Here is a 16,851-nt window from a genome sequence, read left to right on the forward strand (position 1 = left end):
ACAGTCTCATTTATGTTATCCAAACATATAAACGTTACTCCTGTAATGTAAGTCTATTATGCATTACAAAAACGAAAGCAAAATATTTAATACTTTAGAAATATATAGTATTTAGAAACATATTACTCAGCTTGAAGGCAACAGTGTATTATCCAAACACCAGAGTAGTCTATGATACAACAGAGAAGATGCTGATAACATCAAAATAGCAATTATTTTAAACCAGACACAAGATGTTAATATATTTTCATTTAATGAAATCCAAACTATAGACATCTCCATAATTACTTGATGATTAAAGCATATATAGTCTTTTCAGAATGAATTTACCTGATCAAATCGTAGAACAGGTTCATTTGTATTATCAAAACTATACACTTCCACCATTCCATCATCTCTCCCAACAAGTAAATCTTTAACCCCATCACTCACGATGTCAAAGCTGTCAACACACAAAATACCTTTAAAAAATAAAAGTGGTAAGTTATTAGAAAAACTAATAGTCAAGTATATATCAAGCACATACCAAGTAAAAATGAAAAAAAAATGTATATATCAAATAAAAATGGGAAAAAAAAACTTTTGAGCATAACAGATGCCCTTCTCCTCTCCATCCCTATTTATCCATGTCAAAGCCTTTAAATATAATCTATATGGCCCCCAAGTTTACATCTCCAGCTCTGGCCTCTCTCCAGAGCTCCAGACTCATATATTCAAATACCTTTGCAGCATCCATCTTCTCTTAGATATCTATCTGGCATCTTAAACTTTCCATGACCCAAACAACTCTTCATTCCCCTCTTTCCCAGCACCCCCTCAACACTGCTCCTTCCCCAGTTTTCCTCTGTCTCAGTAGATGGTACCCCCCAGGTGGGCAGGATGAAATCTAGGCTTCATGTTTGAGTCCTCTCTTTCTCTCATTTCCCATATCAAATCCATTAGTAAATCCTATTAGCGCTACCTCCAAAATATATACTGAAACTGTCTACTTCCTCCCATTTCCAGCTACCATTAGCCTAGTCCGGGTTACCAGTATCTCTAGTGTAGACCAGGATAAACTATAATAACTACAACAATAATTCCCTAACTGGGCTCCATACTTCCATCTTTGACCCATTCTTGTCAAAATTCATTCTCCTTGGTGCTTTGCTTTGTTGTTACTAAATTGGGTCATGTTACACTCCCACTTACAATTCTCCAGTGACTTCCCACTGCACTTAGACTGAAATTCAAACTCTTTGCTTAGGCTTACAAGGACCTATACAATTTAGTCTTACCCTATTTCTCCAACTTCATCACAATGCCATGCTAATGCATTTAGCCACACTGGCCATCCTTGTTGCTGTTCTTAATTCCTACTGTCCCTCAAATAAGTCATGTTTACTTTTGCCTTAAGTCCTTTGCACTTATTTTTTTCTGTTCCTGAGACATTCTTTTTCCCAAATCTTTACACTGCTAACTTCTTTTCTTACTATTCGGATCTCAGCTCAAATTTCACCTTTTCTAAGAGGCCTTCCTTGACCACCTAAAGTCGCCTCCTCCTTCCACCATCACTCTCTAACACATTGCCGTTATATTTTCTTTAGATGACTAGCTGGAGCTGACTTATTTATTCTGTCTCCCCCAGTAAGCATTTGTTGAAGAAATGAATGACTATATGAATACAGATCAAGTACATACAGCCATCTCAACCACTTACCATGTCAGGAATAAATTCCTTAGAAAACAGGAATGTTCCTTCATCCACTGCACTTCTTCCTTGCTTCATTCCAAATACTCCCAGATTATAATTAATTCCCTACCTTAGCCAATTAAAAATGGATTTTAGCATAGCATGATGTCATAGATGGACATTAGCCCATAAAAGCCTATCTATCCCAAGCTAAATAATTATGCTAATAGTATGACAAACCTGATAAATAAATACACATTAGGTAAATCTGAAGAGGCTCTGTGAATTGCTAAAGTCTGCTATATCATATAAATAAAAAAGTATTAATTATATAATCTGGAATATTTTACTCAATAGTCACTGACACTTCCGAATCTGAACCACATCGAAAACATACCTCCCCTCTTTTTCTCATTTCGAATTTCCCACTTCTGTATGGGACTGGATGTAGTGATCTGAATAAGCCCAAGTTTTCCATCTGATGTTCCAAACAAAAGGTCTTCTCCAGAGTCACCTAAGAGATAATTAAAGTCAACATATTATATTTATTCCACATACTCATAATGACTTTTTAAAATTAAAATATTTTCATATACACTGACTTTCATGTAAAAATTTCATTTTATTTTCGTATGATAAAAAGATAGAAAATGAAATTTGGGAGGATGGCTACATATTCACAGAAGTTTACAGCCACAAGAGACAAGACCCTTCCCCATAATCTAATTTTAAGATGAAGAAACTGAAAATTGAAGTTCAATAACCCATTACTATTAGTTACTGGCAAGATACCAGAAGATAATTCTCACAGTTCCAATTCATTTTCTTTCTACAGTTTTCCATTTTTCACTTAATGTTTTTTATAAACATGTAGTTAGGTTATTAAAAATCTAAAATATCCAGACTTAAATAACATAAAGCACTCCCTTATGTGACTGTAAAAAATGAAACCCCAATTACCGCCATTTCCATTGTGTAGTGCTAAGACAGTAGGAGGTCCAGGAACTTCAACTTCATACATGAGGTCAGATCCCTGAGGGAGAACAAGTATTTTAAAACTGAAACAGAGTACCATTTTATTACAGTCACAATAATGGTTACAGATATAACTTGCACTAAGAAAGAGGTCTGAGCCAAATACGTGCCTGAAAACATAGATAATTATCTATATTCTAATAAGGTACTCTTAATAACATCCAAAATAAAACTACTGGGAAATTAGGTTGTGAATATTAACTTACATTACTGCATTGTTGTTACGTGCCGTCAAGTCAATTTCAATTCACAGCGACCCTATGTGACGGAGCAGAACTGCTCCGTAGGGTTTTCTGGGCTGTGATCTTTACTAGAACAGCCTTTCAGTTAGCAGCGGAGCACTTCACCAACCACTGCCCCACCAAGTCTCCTGTAACTTACATTACAGGTAGGAAATTCCAAAGATGGAGATAGCCTGTGGTGACACGGAACTCATAGCTAAACTTTTTGTTCAACTGCAGCAATTACCTAAGTTTCTGATTCAATTAATCCACCTGTTACATGTTATTTACACTTAAATGCTATTTTAATGGTTCTGTAGTGTGTCTATATGTGTGTGCATTAGAAGTCACTCTCAAGAAGAGGTGGTAGTGATTATTATTATTTCTAATGAAAATAACCTTAACCGGTTGCTTTAGCCAATCATGGTTTTTAACAGAAATATAAGGATACCAAAATGATTGTTCTCTTCTCTTCTATAGCTCACTTATTTATCCAACAAATACTTACTGAGTGCCTACTCTGTTCCACATACTGTCAAGAACACTAAATTCAAGTTTTTATAATCCTGATCTCAGCTATTCCTTGTTAAAGCCTAAGACCCTCTCCCCAAACCAATTTCCTCTTTTAATTTGATTGGGGGAGGGGGGTGGTAGAGGAAGCAGACAAAAGAAGAAAAGCTGGACTGGGGAGGATCTCTGGAGAGAAAGTACGTATTCCATTCAGGTAGTACTAGTTCAGAAATGTGAATGGGAAAAAAAGTATCTTTTTTCTTCTGTATATGCCTCTCCAAAACCTGGCCAAAGATTGCAACACACTTGCCTCAAGTACAAAAAGCAAAAAAATCAATTTATCAATTTTTTAAATTTCCAGATACAATTTTATGTACGGCAATTAAAGTAGTATTAATCACTAAAATAGTTTATCTCAAGTACACATTGTTCATCAATATTCATTTACCCAAATTATGAAAACGCAAATGACAGCAACCTGTAAAACTCTGAGCACTCTGTCCTGGCAGGCCAAAACTGGTGTGATACGAGATACTCTTTCCACTGGAAGACAGATGATATCATTGATTTTGTCCCCAGAAAGGTAATAATGTTGGTCTTTGCAGTCACAATAATGGTTATAGATATAACTTGCACTGAGGAAGAGGTCTGAGCCGGATATGTGCCTGAAAACATTAAAATAGCAATTTAAGATAGTCATATATTTAAAATAAACAGAGCTATCCTCCTGAATTTTTTTCAGAGACGAAACAAAAGTTTATGTACAAAGTTTACTCTCATTTATCACAAACTTAGAGAACAGAATTTTTTTTCATTTCACCCACTTAATTTCTAGGTGAAAATGAGGCACCCTAAGGCCGTAGGCGCCTCAATAAAAATTGAGTTCAGAAAAGCTTAAAGTAACTTGCCTAGGCACAAAACTAGCAAGTACTGGAGTGAACTTTAACTCAGGTAGTTTAGTTCTAGAGCTACCTTTGTTACTACCAACCTAAATTGCCTGAGAAAGGCTATTTGAAGTGAATCTATTTTAAACGATTAACAGCAAAAAAAAAAAAAAAAGGTCTGATTAGAGCTTCATCCTGAAAAATGGAAATAAAAATAAGTTCATTTCAAATTTAACAAAATTTAGGCAATGATCACAGCAAAGTTCTAATCCTTAGACTGAATCAAGCTTCCATTTGGGGGAAACTGGGGCACAATCACATACTAGTGTAATAAATCTTTCACTGCTAGATTGCTGTCACCACATGATCACAAAGAGAGCCATTTTATTTGAAGGCTTCACCAACTTCTCCACCTCCAAGGAAGGTCTTTAAAAATGTTATTGAATGTTTTCATGTTATAGTCTTTGCAATCTTATAATTGTGGGGATTCAAATAGTAAACATTCAAAAATTGAGTAAAACACCTTTCCATCCCACCTCTGCCATCCCAGTAAAAACACTTAAGAAACTAATGAGTATTACTAATAATAGGTATATTACAGCTTAAAATCTAAAACCAACCTTGCTTTTAGTATTTCATAGTCATCACTGGCCAAATCTATCTACAAAAGCATTTCAAGTGTTACTTTCCTGTTGAACCAGTGAAATTATTTCCACTTGCTATTGTTATACTCTTATCTAATTTCATCAAGCCAAAGTTTTACAGCTCATCCATGTCACTCTGCAGATGTTTGCCTAGCTGTGCATTATACAGAACTCTGGACTAAATCAGTAGTTCCCCAACTTAGGTCTGATTGCGTTTACAACCAGGCTGCATCAGAGTCAAATGATGAAGTTTTTTTTAACCCACTCTTGGTTATTCTGATATAGCAGGTAGGAGGTAGGGGCAAGGAATCTATTTTTGGTTGGTTGGTTGTTTAAGCTTCCCAAGGGATTCTCACAATTAACAGGTTTGAGAAACAGTGGATTAAATCAACTTTAAAGCCTTGTCTATCCCTCCATGATTCAAACACTAAAATTTTAATTGCCAATTTTCACACATATCAGGAGGCTTTTGAGGGAATTATTTTTCACTTAGGGCTCACCTGAAATTATACCCTGTTAGTAGTCATGAACATTGAGGGCCAGCCTTTTAACAAAATGATGCTGGCTGAGAACACCAGAGAACAACCAGAGACAGCTGAGGAAAAGGAACTTAAATCTGGAGGTTTCTTTCACTTTTTCCTCTTTGCTTTGATCATGAACAATAACTGAACCAAGAAGTCAAAAATGAATGTAAAAACATTATAAAGGTCTTAAAAAGAAAATAACATTTCAACAACCAATCAATTTTGGATTGATTTCAAATATAATTTCAGATTAATAAAGTACCTTTAAACCTGTTGCCATTGAGTCAATTCCAACTCATAGCGACTTACAGGACAGAGTAGAACTGCCCCATAGGGTTTCCAAGGCTGTAATCTTTACGGAAGCAGACTGTCACATCTTTCTCCCATGGAGCGGCTGATGGGTTCAAACCGTCCACCGTTTAGTTAGCAGCTGAGCGCTCTAACCACTGCACCACCCGGGCTCCTTAAAGTACCTTTAGTTGTATTTCCCAGAAAACCTTTTAAGATACTTCATCAAATGTTCCACATTTATCCCAAACCTGTTGCCTTCGAGTCGATTCAACTAATAGCAACCCTATACGACAGAGCAGAACTGCCTCACAGGGTTTACAAGGCTGTAATTTGTACAGAAGCAGACTGCCACATCTTTCTCCTGCAGGGCAGCTGGTGGGTTCGAACCGCCCACCTTTCTGTTAGCAGCCCAGCACTTAACCACTGCACCACCAGGTCCCCTTTACATCTATCCAAAATATTGTAAATCGATATGTAAAAATAAAAGGAAAACAATAAACATACATAGCTTTAATGCTTTCAGTGAGGTTTGTTTCAAAAGAGAGGAACTGTTTTCCTCTCTTTGTGAAGCCTCTAATCTCAGATCCTGCAGCAATAAAAATTTTCTCCTGAGGCGTGTTAAGAACCCCTCCTAGCTCCAGCCTTGCGATCTTCTGCCCTGGTAAAGTCTTAAAGACTGTCTGCAAAAATAATTAGGGAAACAATTATTAGGTACACAAATTGTTTTACTGTAAGCATTTCCTTTTACCATAAAAAATGCTATGATTTTAAACTTACAAAATGTTATAGTTCCATTATGTGGAAACACTTTTTAGTGAATGTTTTGTTTTTGCTAAATATCTTCAACCTTTGGAATATTTGTTCTTACACATATTTCAATGATATCATTAAATTCTAAACCCTTGCAACTCAAAGTAGGGGTCACTAAGCAGCAGCACAGGTATCACTTAGCTTATTAAAAATGCAGAATCTCAGACCTCACTCCAAACCTGCTGAATGAGAAGCTACATTTTGGCAGATTCCCCAGGTGGTTTCAATACACATTAAAGTTTGAGAAGCACTGGTTTAAATAATACTCCTATCTACAGGAAAGCCTAATTAGCAATTTTTTTAATAGGTCCAATGTACATTTTTTTTAATATAACTTCAATCATCTTTTTAAAACTAATCTTTCCTGGCTTCTTTACAATTTTTATAAATTTTAGTAGGATAAATAAAAGACCATTGAATTTATGTAAAATGTAAATATATAACTTAATACCTATAATCATCTCTCTATTTAATTGGAAAGAGCATTCTCACCATCAATTTCTTCTTGGTTATTTTACATTTTAATATTAGCACCAGTTTCTATCTCTTCCTCTTGCTTCCTCTACACCAATGACTTTATACACAGAGACTAAAATATTTGGAAGGATGTGAGTCAATGTTAAGGCTGGACACGTTGGGTTCGGGTAGTTTCCAGTTCTTCATCTTTTTGTAATGTTCATATTATGTACAATTAATATCAGAGTTCACATCTCAGACCCCTTTGTATATTATGATCTGTGAATATGATGGGATAGTCACGTCCTTGATTAGGTTACATTATGTGGCAAATGGCAGGACAGTCACTTCAATGATTACGTTATATACAACTCCATTTTAGCAGACTAGAGAGAGAGATTTTCCTGCTGCCTTCGAAGAAATAAGTCACCGTGCTGGGAGAGGGCCTGTAAAAAGGCTATATGGCAGGGTATTGCAGGGGGGCTCAGGGAGCTAAGAGAGCCCCTGCTGACAGACAGCAAGAAAACAGGGACATCAGTCCTAAAACGGAAAGGAAGTGAATTCTGTCAACCACAGAAGCTTGGAACAGGCCCTCACGCTCCAGAAATGAATGTAGCCCAGCCAACACGGACACTGCAGCATGTGAGACCTTGATCAGAGGACAGACCTAATGAGTGCCTGGACTCCTGGCCCACTGAAACTGTGAGATAATAAATGTGTGTTCTTTTAAACCTCGAAGTTTGAGGTCATTTGTTACATAGCATAGAAAACTAATACACCGCTACGGGCTGCCAAAGGTATTTTCTGACTGGCTACACGACTTCTGTGCTGCATGCTGCCTCATACAACTCTTCCCTGAAGACCTACTTTCCACTGCATATATTTTAGGAAATTTTTAACCTAAGATTATTCAACAAGTAGTGCATTCCTCCTTCAGAAAAGTTTTTTTCTCCCTGAAAAAAACCTATACTTACCACTGCTTCTCCTTTCTTCACTCCAAAACACATAACTACCCCATCTTGATCTCCAATAACCACCTGTAATAGATTGACAAGATCTAAAATTACTCATATTGTGCCCTATTAATTGTATACGGAGAAAGTAAAACTGTCCATACATAAACTAAGACTTTAAAAGTAGAGACCGGATAATCTAGGAAAGATCCCCTTCCCCCAAAAAGAAATCCTCCAAAGAATTAGAAGAAAGGAACAAAAGAGAAGACAGTCCTTATGAACACTCTGACCATATATTCTGTTCCTCAATATAAACAGAACAAAAGAACATGGATAGAAATTGCAAGGGGGTCATTCTTTTTTCTTAACTGGAGCATAAGAACATCCTAAGATGACTTTCAAAACAGATTATCAAATAAGGTTATGGCTGACATATTTGATAATTTTTAAAAATCTTTTTAATGAAAACTTTCAAATATTCAAAAGTGGAGAAGTTATTATAATGAATTCCAATGTATCCATCACCTGACTTCAGCAATTAATATGTGGCCAATCATTATTTTGAAATAAATATAAAAAATCCAAAACCTATTGCCATCAAATCAATTCCGACTCGTAGCTTTCATCAAATACTCAAAGGGGTTTGTGATCCCTCCAGAAAAGTTTAGAAATCAATGGCCTAAGAGCACGTCCTGTGAAATACCAAATTTTTTTTTTTTTATATTTGAAACTTGTTGTACGTCCTAATATATGATCAATTGTCTAATGTTCCTGTGTGCTTGAAAAGAACATTTATAATTCTTGGTGTGGGTGTTAACACACCGACACACATATGTGTGTACACATATATACATATGTGCATATATATTAGATCAACGGTAATTGTTTTTCTAATCTATATCCTCATCTTTTGTCTACTTGATTATCAATTTCTGAAAATGAATTGGAGTCCTGATGGTGCAGTGGTTAAGAGCCTGGCTGCTAAGCAAAAGGTCGGCAGTTCAAATCCACCAGCCACTCCTTGGAAACCCTATGGGGCAGTTCTATTCTGTCCTATAGGGCGCTATGAGTAAGAATCGACTCAATGGCAATGGGTTTGGGTTTTTTTTTTTTTTTTTGGAATATGTACCTCTATATTTATTTCTCATGGCGACCCTACAGAAATATAAAGGTACATATCAACACTTTTTTTTTTTTTTAGAAACTGATAAGTAGACAAAAGGATATACATTAGAAAAACAATTACCTTTGATCTAATATATATGCATGTATGTATATATGTGTACTTATATATGTGTGTCTGTGTATGTGTGTGTATGAACACCCTCCCCAAGAATTATAGTATAAATGTTCTCTTTAAGCACACAGGAACATTAGAAAATCGACCATGCATTAGGACATAAAACAAGTCTCAAGTATCAAAAAATTGATTATTTCACAGGACATGTTCTTAGACCACTGATTCTTAACTTTCTGGAGGTATCACAAGCCCCTCTGAGTATCTGAAGAAGCTCTAGACTCTCTTCCCAGAACAATATACATTCACAAATAATTATACACATATTCTCAGGGGGCCTTTGGTATTGGTAGAGGTTTATTTTGAGATGAAAATCTATATTAGTTAAGGTTTTGAATTTTTGACAATAAACTACTCCAATAATTTGTAAAACTATATTCTATTACAGGGACTCTCAAAGGGTAGTCCCTGCGCCCGTAGGGGTCACCAAGACTCTTTTAGGGGATCTGCAAGGTCAAAACTATTTTTAAATAATATTAAGTCTTTGTTTTTTCACTGGGTTGATACTTGCACTGACGGTACAAAAGCAATAAACTGAAAAAACCAAACCCATTGCCATCGAGTCAATTCCTACTCATGGCAACTCGATAGGACGGGGTAGCACTACCCCATAAGGTTTCCAAGGCTGTAATCTTTATGGAGTAGACCACTACATCTTTCTCCCGCGGAGCAGCTGGTAGGTTAGAACTGCCAGACTTTTGATCAGCAGCTGAGTGCCTAACCATGGTGTCACCAGGGCTCCTTTGCAAAAGCAATGGTGGGTAAAAAATCGCCAATGACTGGTAAGAAAACCATGACACCAAACTATACCAGTGGTCACTGCATTTTTCATCACCACCTGAGAGTAAAAAAAATGCCAGTTTCACATAAGAATACCCTTGACGAAGCAGTAAAAAATATTAATTTTATTAAACCTCAACCCAAGAGTACTTGTCTTTTTGATACTTAGTATGATGAAACAGGAAATATGCATAAAGCACTTCTGCTGCACACCAGAACAGTCTCAAGGAAAAGCTCTGTGTAATTAAGTTATGAGCTGAACTACCTACTTTTTTCAAGAAACATCATTTTAACCTGAAAGAACAACTAACAGCTATAGTTATTTACACTTGAATATTTAGCATTTTCTTGAAACTGAAGAAAGTGAGCCTGTCACTTCAAAGGAAAAAACTGACAGTATTCGTTGTTATAGATAAAATTGGAGATTTCAAGTGAAACTCAGTATTTTGGAAGATTTGTATCTGCCACTGTGAGCCTGGCAGCTTCCCAATACTTAATGACTTTTCTGATGAGATCAGTAAGGAGCCCTGGTGGCACACTGGTTAATCGCTCGGCTGCTAACCAAAAGGTCAGCAGTTCGAACTCATCGGCGGTTCTGCAGGAGAAAGATGTGGTAGTTTGCTTCCGTAAAGATTACAGCCTTGCAAACTCTATGGGGCAGTTCTGCTCTATCATATAGGGTTGCTATAGTCGGAATCGACTCAACAACAGCATAATGATGTGCGTCAACATAACTCAATGAACCAATAATCTCAAATCACCATTGCAGGATGCAATAAAATCATGCCTGAGTAAAAGATCCGAAGTGCAAGACAGACAAATGGATCTTAATGTAACAGAGTTTGAAAAGTTCATCAACGTGGTTTCAGATTCCACACTGTCCCTAAACTTTAAGAAACTACTGCCTGTCAAGTCTAGGTGTTGTAACAAATAAGAAGAGCCACAATTACCTGGAAAAGTTATTTAAATACTGCTCCCTTTTTTTAACTATGTATCTGCATAAGCCAGATTTTCTTCAAATACTTCAACCAAAACAACATAACAGATTGAATACAGAAAAAAGATATGAGAATTCAGCTGTTTTTGCTTATACCAGGCATTAAAGACATTTGCAAAAATATAAAGTAATGCTACTCTTCCTGCTAAATTCTTTTTACGTTTTGGGAAACACCTTCTTTACACAAAAATGATTACATAAACATGCAATGGATTTATTATTTTCAAATAAAATAATATTTTAAACATTTCTGTTTTAATTTTATATATAAGTATTAACAGATATAACCGACATAAACAAGTTCTTTGAGATCATCAGTAATTTAAGAGTGTAAAGGAATCCTGAGACCAAAATGTTTGCAAATCACTGATCTAACAGGCTGAATACAATAAATGACAATCAGAAACCTGTTGATATATCTTGATAAATAAATACTGTACTTATTTGGAAGCTATTAGCCTACTAAAACCCCCCAAAAAACCCAAACCCACTGCCATGGAGTCAATTCCGACTCATAGCAACCCTATAGGACAGAGTAGAACTGCCCCACAAGGTTTCCAAGGAGCAGTTCGTGGATTTGAACTGCTGACCTTTTGGTTAGCAGCCGAGCTCTTAACCACTGTACCTTAAGGGTTCCATACTAAGAAACTGTAATTGTCTTGTGGAAATCACAGGATAAGTACTTCTATAAGAATAATTAATACTGTTAGTTAAATACAAATGTGTGTACTTAATTATTCAATTAAAATCTCAATTCCTCTTAAAAGTATGAGAAAGGTTAAAGAAATCATTTTCTCTATATCCTATTGTGTTTTACATTTCCTTTTCCATATATGGAAAGCCTGGTGGCGCAGTGGTTAAGAGCGACGGCTGCTAACCAAAAGGTCGGCCGTTTGAATCCACCAGGCGCTCTCTGCAAACCTTACAGGGCAGTTCTACTCTGTCCTACAGGGTCACTATAAGTCAGAACCAACTCGATGGCAACAGGTTTGGTTTCCACAGAAACAATCTGATACACACAGGTACACACAGAGTAAAGTATTACCAGAAAAAAGGGGAATATGGTTTTTAAGTGGTTTGCTTGCATGATTTACTAATTACACATAATAATTATAACGTGCAAGAAAATTATTGTTTGTAAAGTCCCTTAGTATTCCAACCTGTTTCAGTTCCGATTTAGTATTAGCATTTTTAAGACAGTAACTTAACAACGATGAAAGAAATATAAACCTCCCTCTGTCAGCAGTATCTACACAGTACCTTTTGTGTAGCTCTAGGTCTTGAGGCAGGAAGTAGCTTCATAGTCTTCTGAGCGGTCACTCCCACCTAAGAAAACACACCAGCACTTGGTAAATGTTTTCTTACACGTTGTAATTTGAAGTTATTACATCACAGATGAAAAGAATCGGCAATTTCATATCACAGTGAGTCTTATTTTGTTACTGCAATTAATTAGTGATATAACTATTATTATCAATGATAAACTTATATTCCAATGAAATATGTCACAGAAGTGAGAATATGGGAATCAACCAAAAACAGTAAAATTTATCCAGAAAGTTGTCAAGCCAAAAATAATTATGTGACATTACTGATAAGGTGCTTCACAAAAAAATACTTCTAGAAGCCTTCTTTTATAATTTCATACTACTTGTTAAAGAGTTTTTGTAAAGTGATGAAAAATCTTTGGAAACAGATTAGTTTCATTAAAAATGAAACACAGAAAAATTTTACTAAAGTACCACGCGTGCTGATGACATGAAAACATTCAATCTGATGGTAAAGGTTATTTTACATAGGTAGATAGGATGAAAACAGCATGGCTTGTTCAGCAGGGAACTGTCACTAGTGGTACACAGTTAGACGAGAAGGACAGGACTAATGGGAGAGAAGTTGGAGAAAAAAAGATTTATGAAAGAACTTGCATGTAATATAGAGCTATGGTTTTATTCTGTAATTCCAGGGGTGTGGTGTTAACATTTAAGGTAATAATCTCTTCAGATTTGTATTTTTGGAACATCAATCTAGCAAGTACTGTGAAGAATGGACCGAAGGGAGGCGAAACTACAGGCCAGGAGCCCAAGAGGAGGCTATTTCAATTATTCAAGTAAGAGAAGATGAGAATCTGAACTGGGGTAATGCACATGGAGGAAATGGGACAGACTGAAGAAATACTTAGAAGATAAAAGCAGCAAGCTATGGTGGCCAGTTGGATGTGGAAGATACTAACATGGGAGTAGCTAGCATAACTCCCAAACTTCTAGCTTGAGGCAAAGTGACTCGGCAAACATCTGTACTATTAATCTAAATAGAATGACTGGAAACTGACGAGATGGGAAAGAGAGAGAAAGAAGGAATTCAGTTTTAGACCTATTTCTTTGAGGGGGATGAAAGAAATTCTGAGAGACAATGCGGTGTAAGAGAAAGAAAAACTGTAGAATCCAAGACTGTTTCAAATAGCGACTCCCCATCATTGTTAGTATTAAGCAAACTGCTTACCGTCTCTAAGCCCCAGGATCCTCATCTGTAAGATTATCCACTTTGCGGAATTTTTATGAGGATTAAATGTTTATGTAAAACTCCTGAATACACTACGTGCTCACTAATGGGCTGCCACTGCTTTTATTATGATCTGGCTGGCGCGGTCCAGCTCAAAGTTAGGAACAAGGGTCTGGCAGTCGGGGAAGGTACCGGGTAAAGATGGAGATTCGGGAGCTTCAGGCACACACGTAGCTGCAGCCGGGAAGGAGGAGGGCCCTAAAGCGAAATCCGGGGACCCGGCAGCGTCAGGATATTTCAGAGCACCCTCAGCGGGCGCCAGTTCCGCGGGGGCGTGTGTCACTTCTTTCCAAGTCCCGCCGGATCGTCACACACGAGCCGGACCTGTCCGTTCCCCGCGAGAGGGGTCGCCGGGAGAGCGGTACCCGGCCGGGCTCCTTCGCGCCCGCACCCGGAGACCCCGACAGACGTCTACGGAAGAACGAATCCTCTCACGGCGCGGGGCGAACCCTGCGCGGCGCTCGCCCCCCTCCCTCGGATTTACCTGTAAATAATCTGCTCGGTTTAAATTCAGATCCATGACGGCTGCACTGACGCACCGGGCAGCGCTCGGCCAGAACTCGAAGGACAGGCGCTGCGGGCCCCTGGGCCTCGGGCCCCGCGAAGCAGGCAGCCCGCGCCCCTCTCCAAAGGGCAACCACAGATACCGCAGCCTCGGTGGGGATGCTCGGGCGGGACGTTGGGGCGGCGGCGTCTGGCTTGACGTCAGAACGTTCACGCGGGTGGCCCCCAGACGAAAATACGCCCCGCCCCCTTACCGACGGCCCGCCCTCTACCTTAGCCTGCTCCAATCAGAGGCAGGGAGGAACTCAGGACAAGGTCCAGGAGACCAAGGAACGGCGGTTTCCAAGGAGACAAGAGACGCTGTCTTGGCTCCAGCGTTTCCCCCTCCCCCGGCTGTGCTTGCTTTTTTTTCCCTCAGAGTCTTTCTCCTGCTGTGTGGAGCTCAGGTGTGAGGCCTGGGTAGATTCTAACCTATTTCACTGTGTCAGTGGAAAGGGAAGAATTAGGCTCCACTGTTATAAACGTTAGCTTACAACAGCAGTTCTTAAACTTTTGGCCTCAGGCCTCTTTTCCGAAACTCTTAAAACTATTCAGGACCCCAAAGAGTTTTTGTTCCCGTGAGTTATACTGATATTTACTGTATTAGAAATTAGAACTGAAATTTTTTTATTTCATTAAAAAGAAACCCACTGCATAGATTACATTTTAATGCAAAATATAGTTTCCAAAATGAATTTTTAAAAAAGAGTGCATTGCTTGCAAATCTATTGACTGTTTTCCTTAATAGTAGACAGCAGAAGTCCCAGATCTGCTTCTGCATTCTATCTATTGCTATTTGTTATTTTTGTTGAAGCATATGGAGAAAATTTGGCCCAAACTCAGTAAGTGGTAGTTTTTGAAAGGTTAATTGCAACATGGAATCTGGCTTTTATGATACAATATCAAAAATCAAAAAATCCCATTTGTTAAAATCACCACAAACCTCTTTGGAAAGCTATCAAATTCATATGGTAGATACAAATTTTCCAAAATTCTAATTTGTACTTGAAAACTCAATTTCAAGCATTGACAACAAATGTCAATTGTTTTCCTTGAGCTGATAGGTCCCTTCTTGAATTAATGAGAAAATGTATGCTAAATAACAAGTCCAAATAATCTTAGTTTGTTTGTCAGTTGTGCTTTGAAATAAAAATAGTGTTCCATGAAAAAAGCAGAGTTCAGCTAGCAACTCAAATAATCACACAAGTGCATTTCCTAGAGACAATCAATGTACTTCGGTATTCAGCAGAAGTGCTTTATGCATACTTTCCATGTTATCACACAGAATATTAAAAAAAAGGCATGTACTCAAGAGTTGAGACTTAACAAGTTTTACTGCTCCATGAAGGACATGTTTATATTAAACTTTTTTTGCTTCCTGCCAGTGTGTGGCATGAGGGATACAGTGACCACTGATACAGTTTCGAGACATTGGCCTTGATTCATGCTTAGGCACTAGCAGTATTAACCATCATTGCTTTTGTACTATCAGTGCAAATGTCAACAGTGAAAAAGGCAAATAATGTCTTTGTGTTATGAAAATAGTTTCAAAATTGCAGATCCCCTGAAAAGGCCAGAGAGATCCCCAGGGGTCTGCAGACTAGACTTTGAAAACTGGCCTATGGTGAGCTGGTGGCAAAGTGGTTAAGCATTTGGCTGCTAACCCAAAGGTCTGCAGTTTGAATCCACCAGTCACTCCTTGGAAACTCTACGGGCAGTTCTACTCTGTCCTATAGGGTCGCTGTGAGTCGGAATCGGCTCAACGGCAGTGGGTTTGGTTTTTGTTTTTTTATGGTGTTCTAGGACCTGACTGAGAGCTGATATTCCTTCACTACAAAGCGATCTGCCTGTAAAAATTCAGATGAATAAGATAAAGCCCTTTTCCTGATTTCTGTGATCTACTAGAGAAGAGTTCACGAATGATTGTGAAACAAGATAAGAAGAATTAAATCCCTGAGAAAAAGCGTTTCTCAGGAAGAGAAATTATTTCCTGCAGAAGGATCTGAGAAGACTTTGCCTAGGTTCCATTATGTTCTGGATAATCCCTTTTCTGAGGCTAAAATAACTCCATTTTAAGATAGACAACAATACATGAAGATGGGTTAAGTGTTTAGCGATTTTGGGGAAATACATATATCAATTTAGACTCCACAGAAAAATACTTACCAGAAAAATTTTATAAGTTAACAGAAAAATAAAACCATAGAGGAGATCGGAGAAAACAATATAGTATAGAATTTAAGATATTGGAAGGGAACTGTCTCATCTCAGAAGGAATACAAGAAATCACAAACAAAATCAAATATGAAAAATAATGGTTAAACATTACTATGTGTCACAAAAATAAAAAATATGAACAAAAATTTAGGGAAATATTTACAAAGAGTTAATATCTTTAAACAAATTAATACAATTAAGAAATACTATGACTCCAATAAATAAACAGGTGAAAATATGAACAGACAATTCACAAAAGAGGTGACTACTGAACAAACATATAGAAAACAATTACCCTCACTGTAATCCATCATATTAAAGCAAGGTATCTTTTTATTTTGCCTTTCAAATTGGAATGTAGGTTTAAATAATAACACTGTGTGCTGTCGAAGGAGCATGCTCGTCAACTGCTTGTGATGCTCTAAACTAGTAACAAAACCTTTCTCAAGATCTATTTA

General features: G+C 37.5%; 1 protein-coding gene across 2 annotated transcripts in view; it reads right to left on the reverse strand.

The window, feature by feature from the left end:
- BBS7 (Bardet-Biedl syndrome 7) overlaps positions 1–14,277 on the reverse strand; it is a 46,470-nt gene extending 32,193 nt beyond the window's left edge. Inside the window, exons 1-8 of one of the 2 annotated variants that reach the window (XM_004386847.2) lie at positions 14,118–14,277; positions 12,335–12,400; positions 8,022–8,084; positions 6,286–6,461; positions 3,917–4,103; positions 2,633–2,705; positions 2,070–2,186; positions 331–461 (exon numbers count right to left, since the gene is read on the reverse strand). In XM_004386847.2, the coding sequence (XP_004386904.1) occupies positions 331–461; positions 2,070–2,186; positions 2,633–2,705; positions 3,917–4,103; positions 6,286–6,461; positions 8,022–8,084; positions 12,335–12,400; positions 14,118–14,153 (849 nt within the window). In that variant the 5' untranslated portion in view covers positions 14,154–14,277. The other variant, XM_023741140.1, reaches the window with a different exon arrangement.
- Between the last annotated feature and the right edge of the window lie 2,574 nt (positions 14,278–16,851).

This window comes from Trichechus manatus, unplaced genomic scaffold, assembly GCF_000243295.1.
Source record: "Trichechus manatus latirostris isolate Lorelei unplaced genomic scaffold, TriManLat1.0 scaffold00174, whole genome shotgun sequence".
In the NCBI taxonomy this organism is placed as follows: domain Eukaryota; kingdom Metazoa; phylum Chordata; class Mammalia; order Sirenia; family Trichechidae; genus Trichechus; species Trichechus manatus.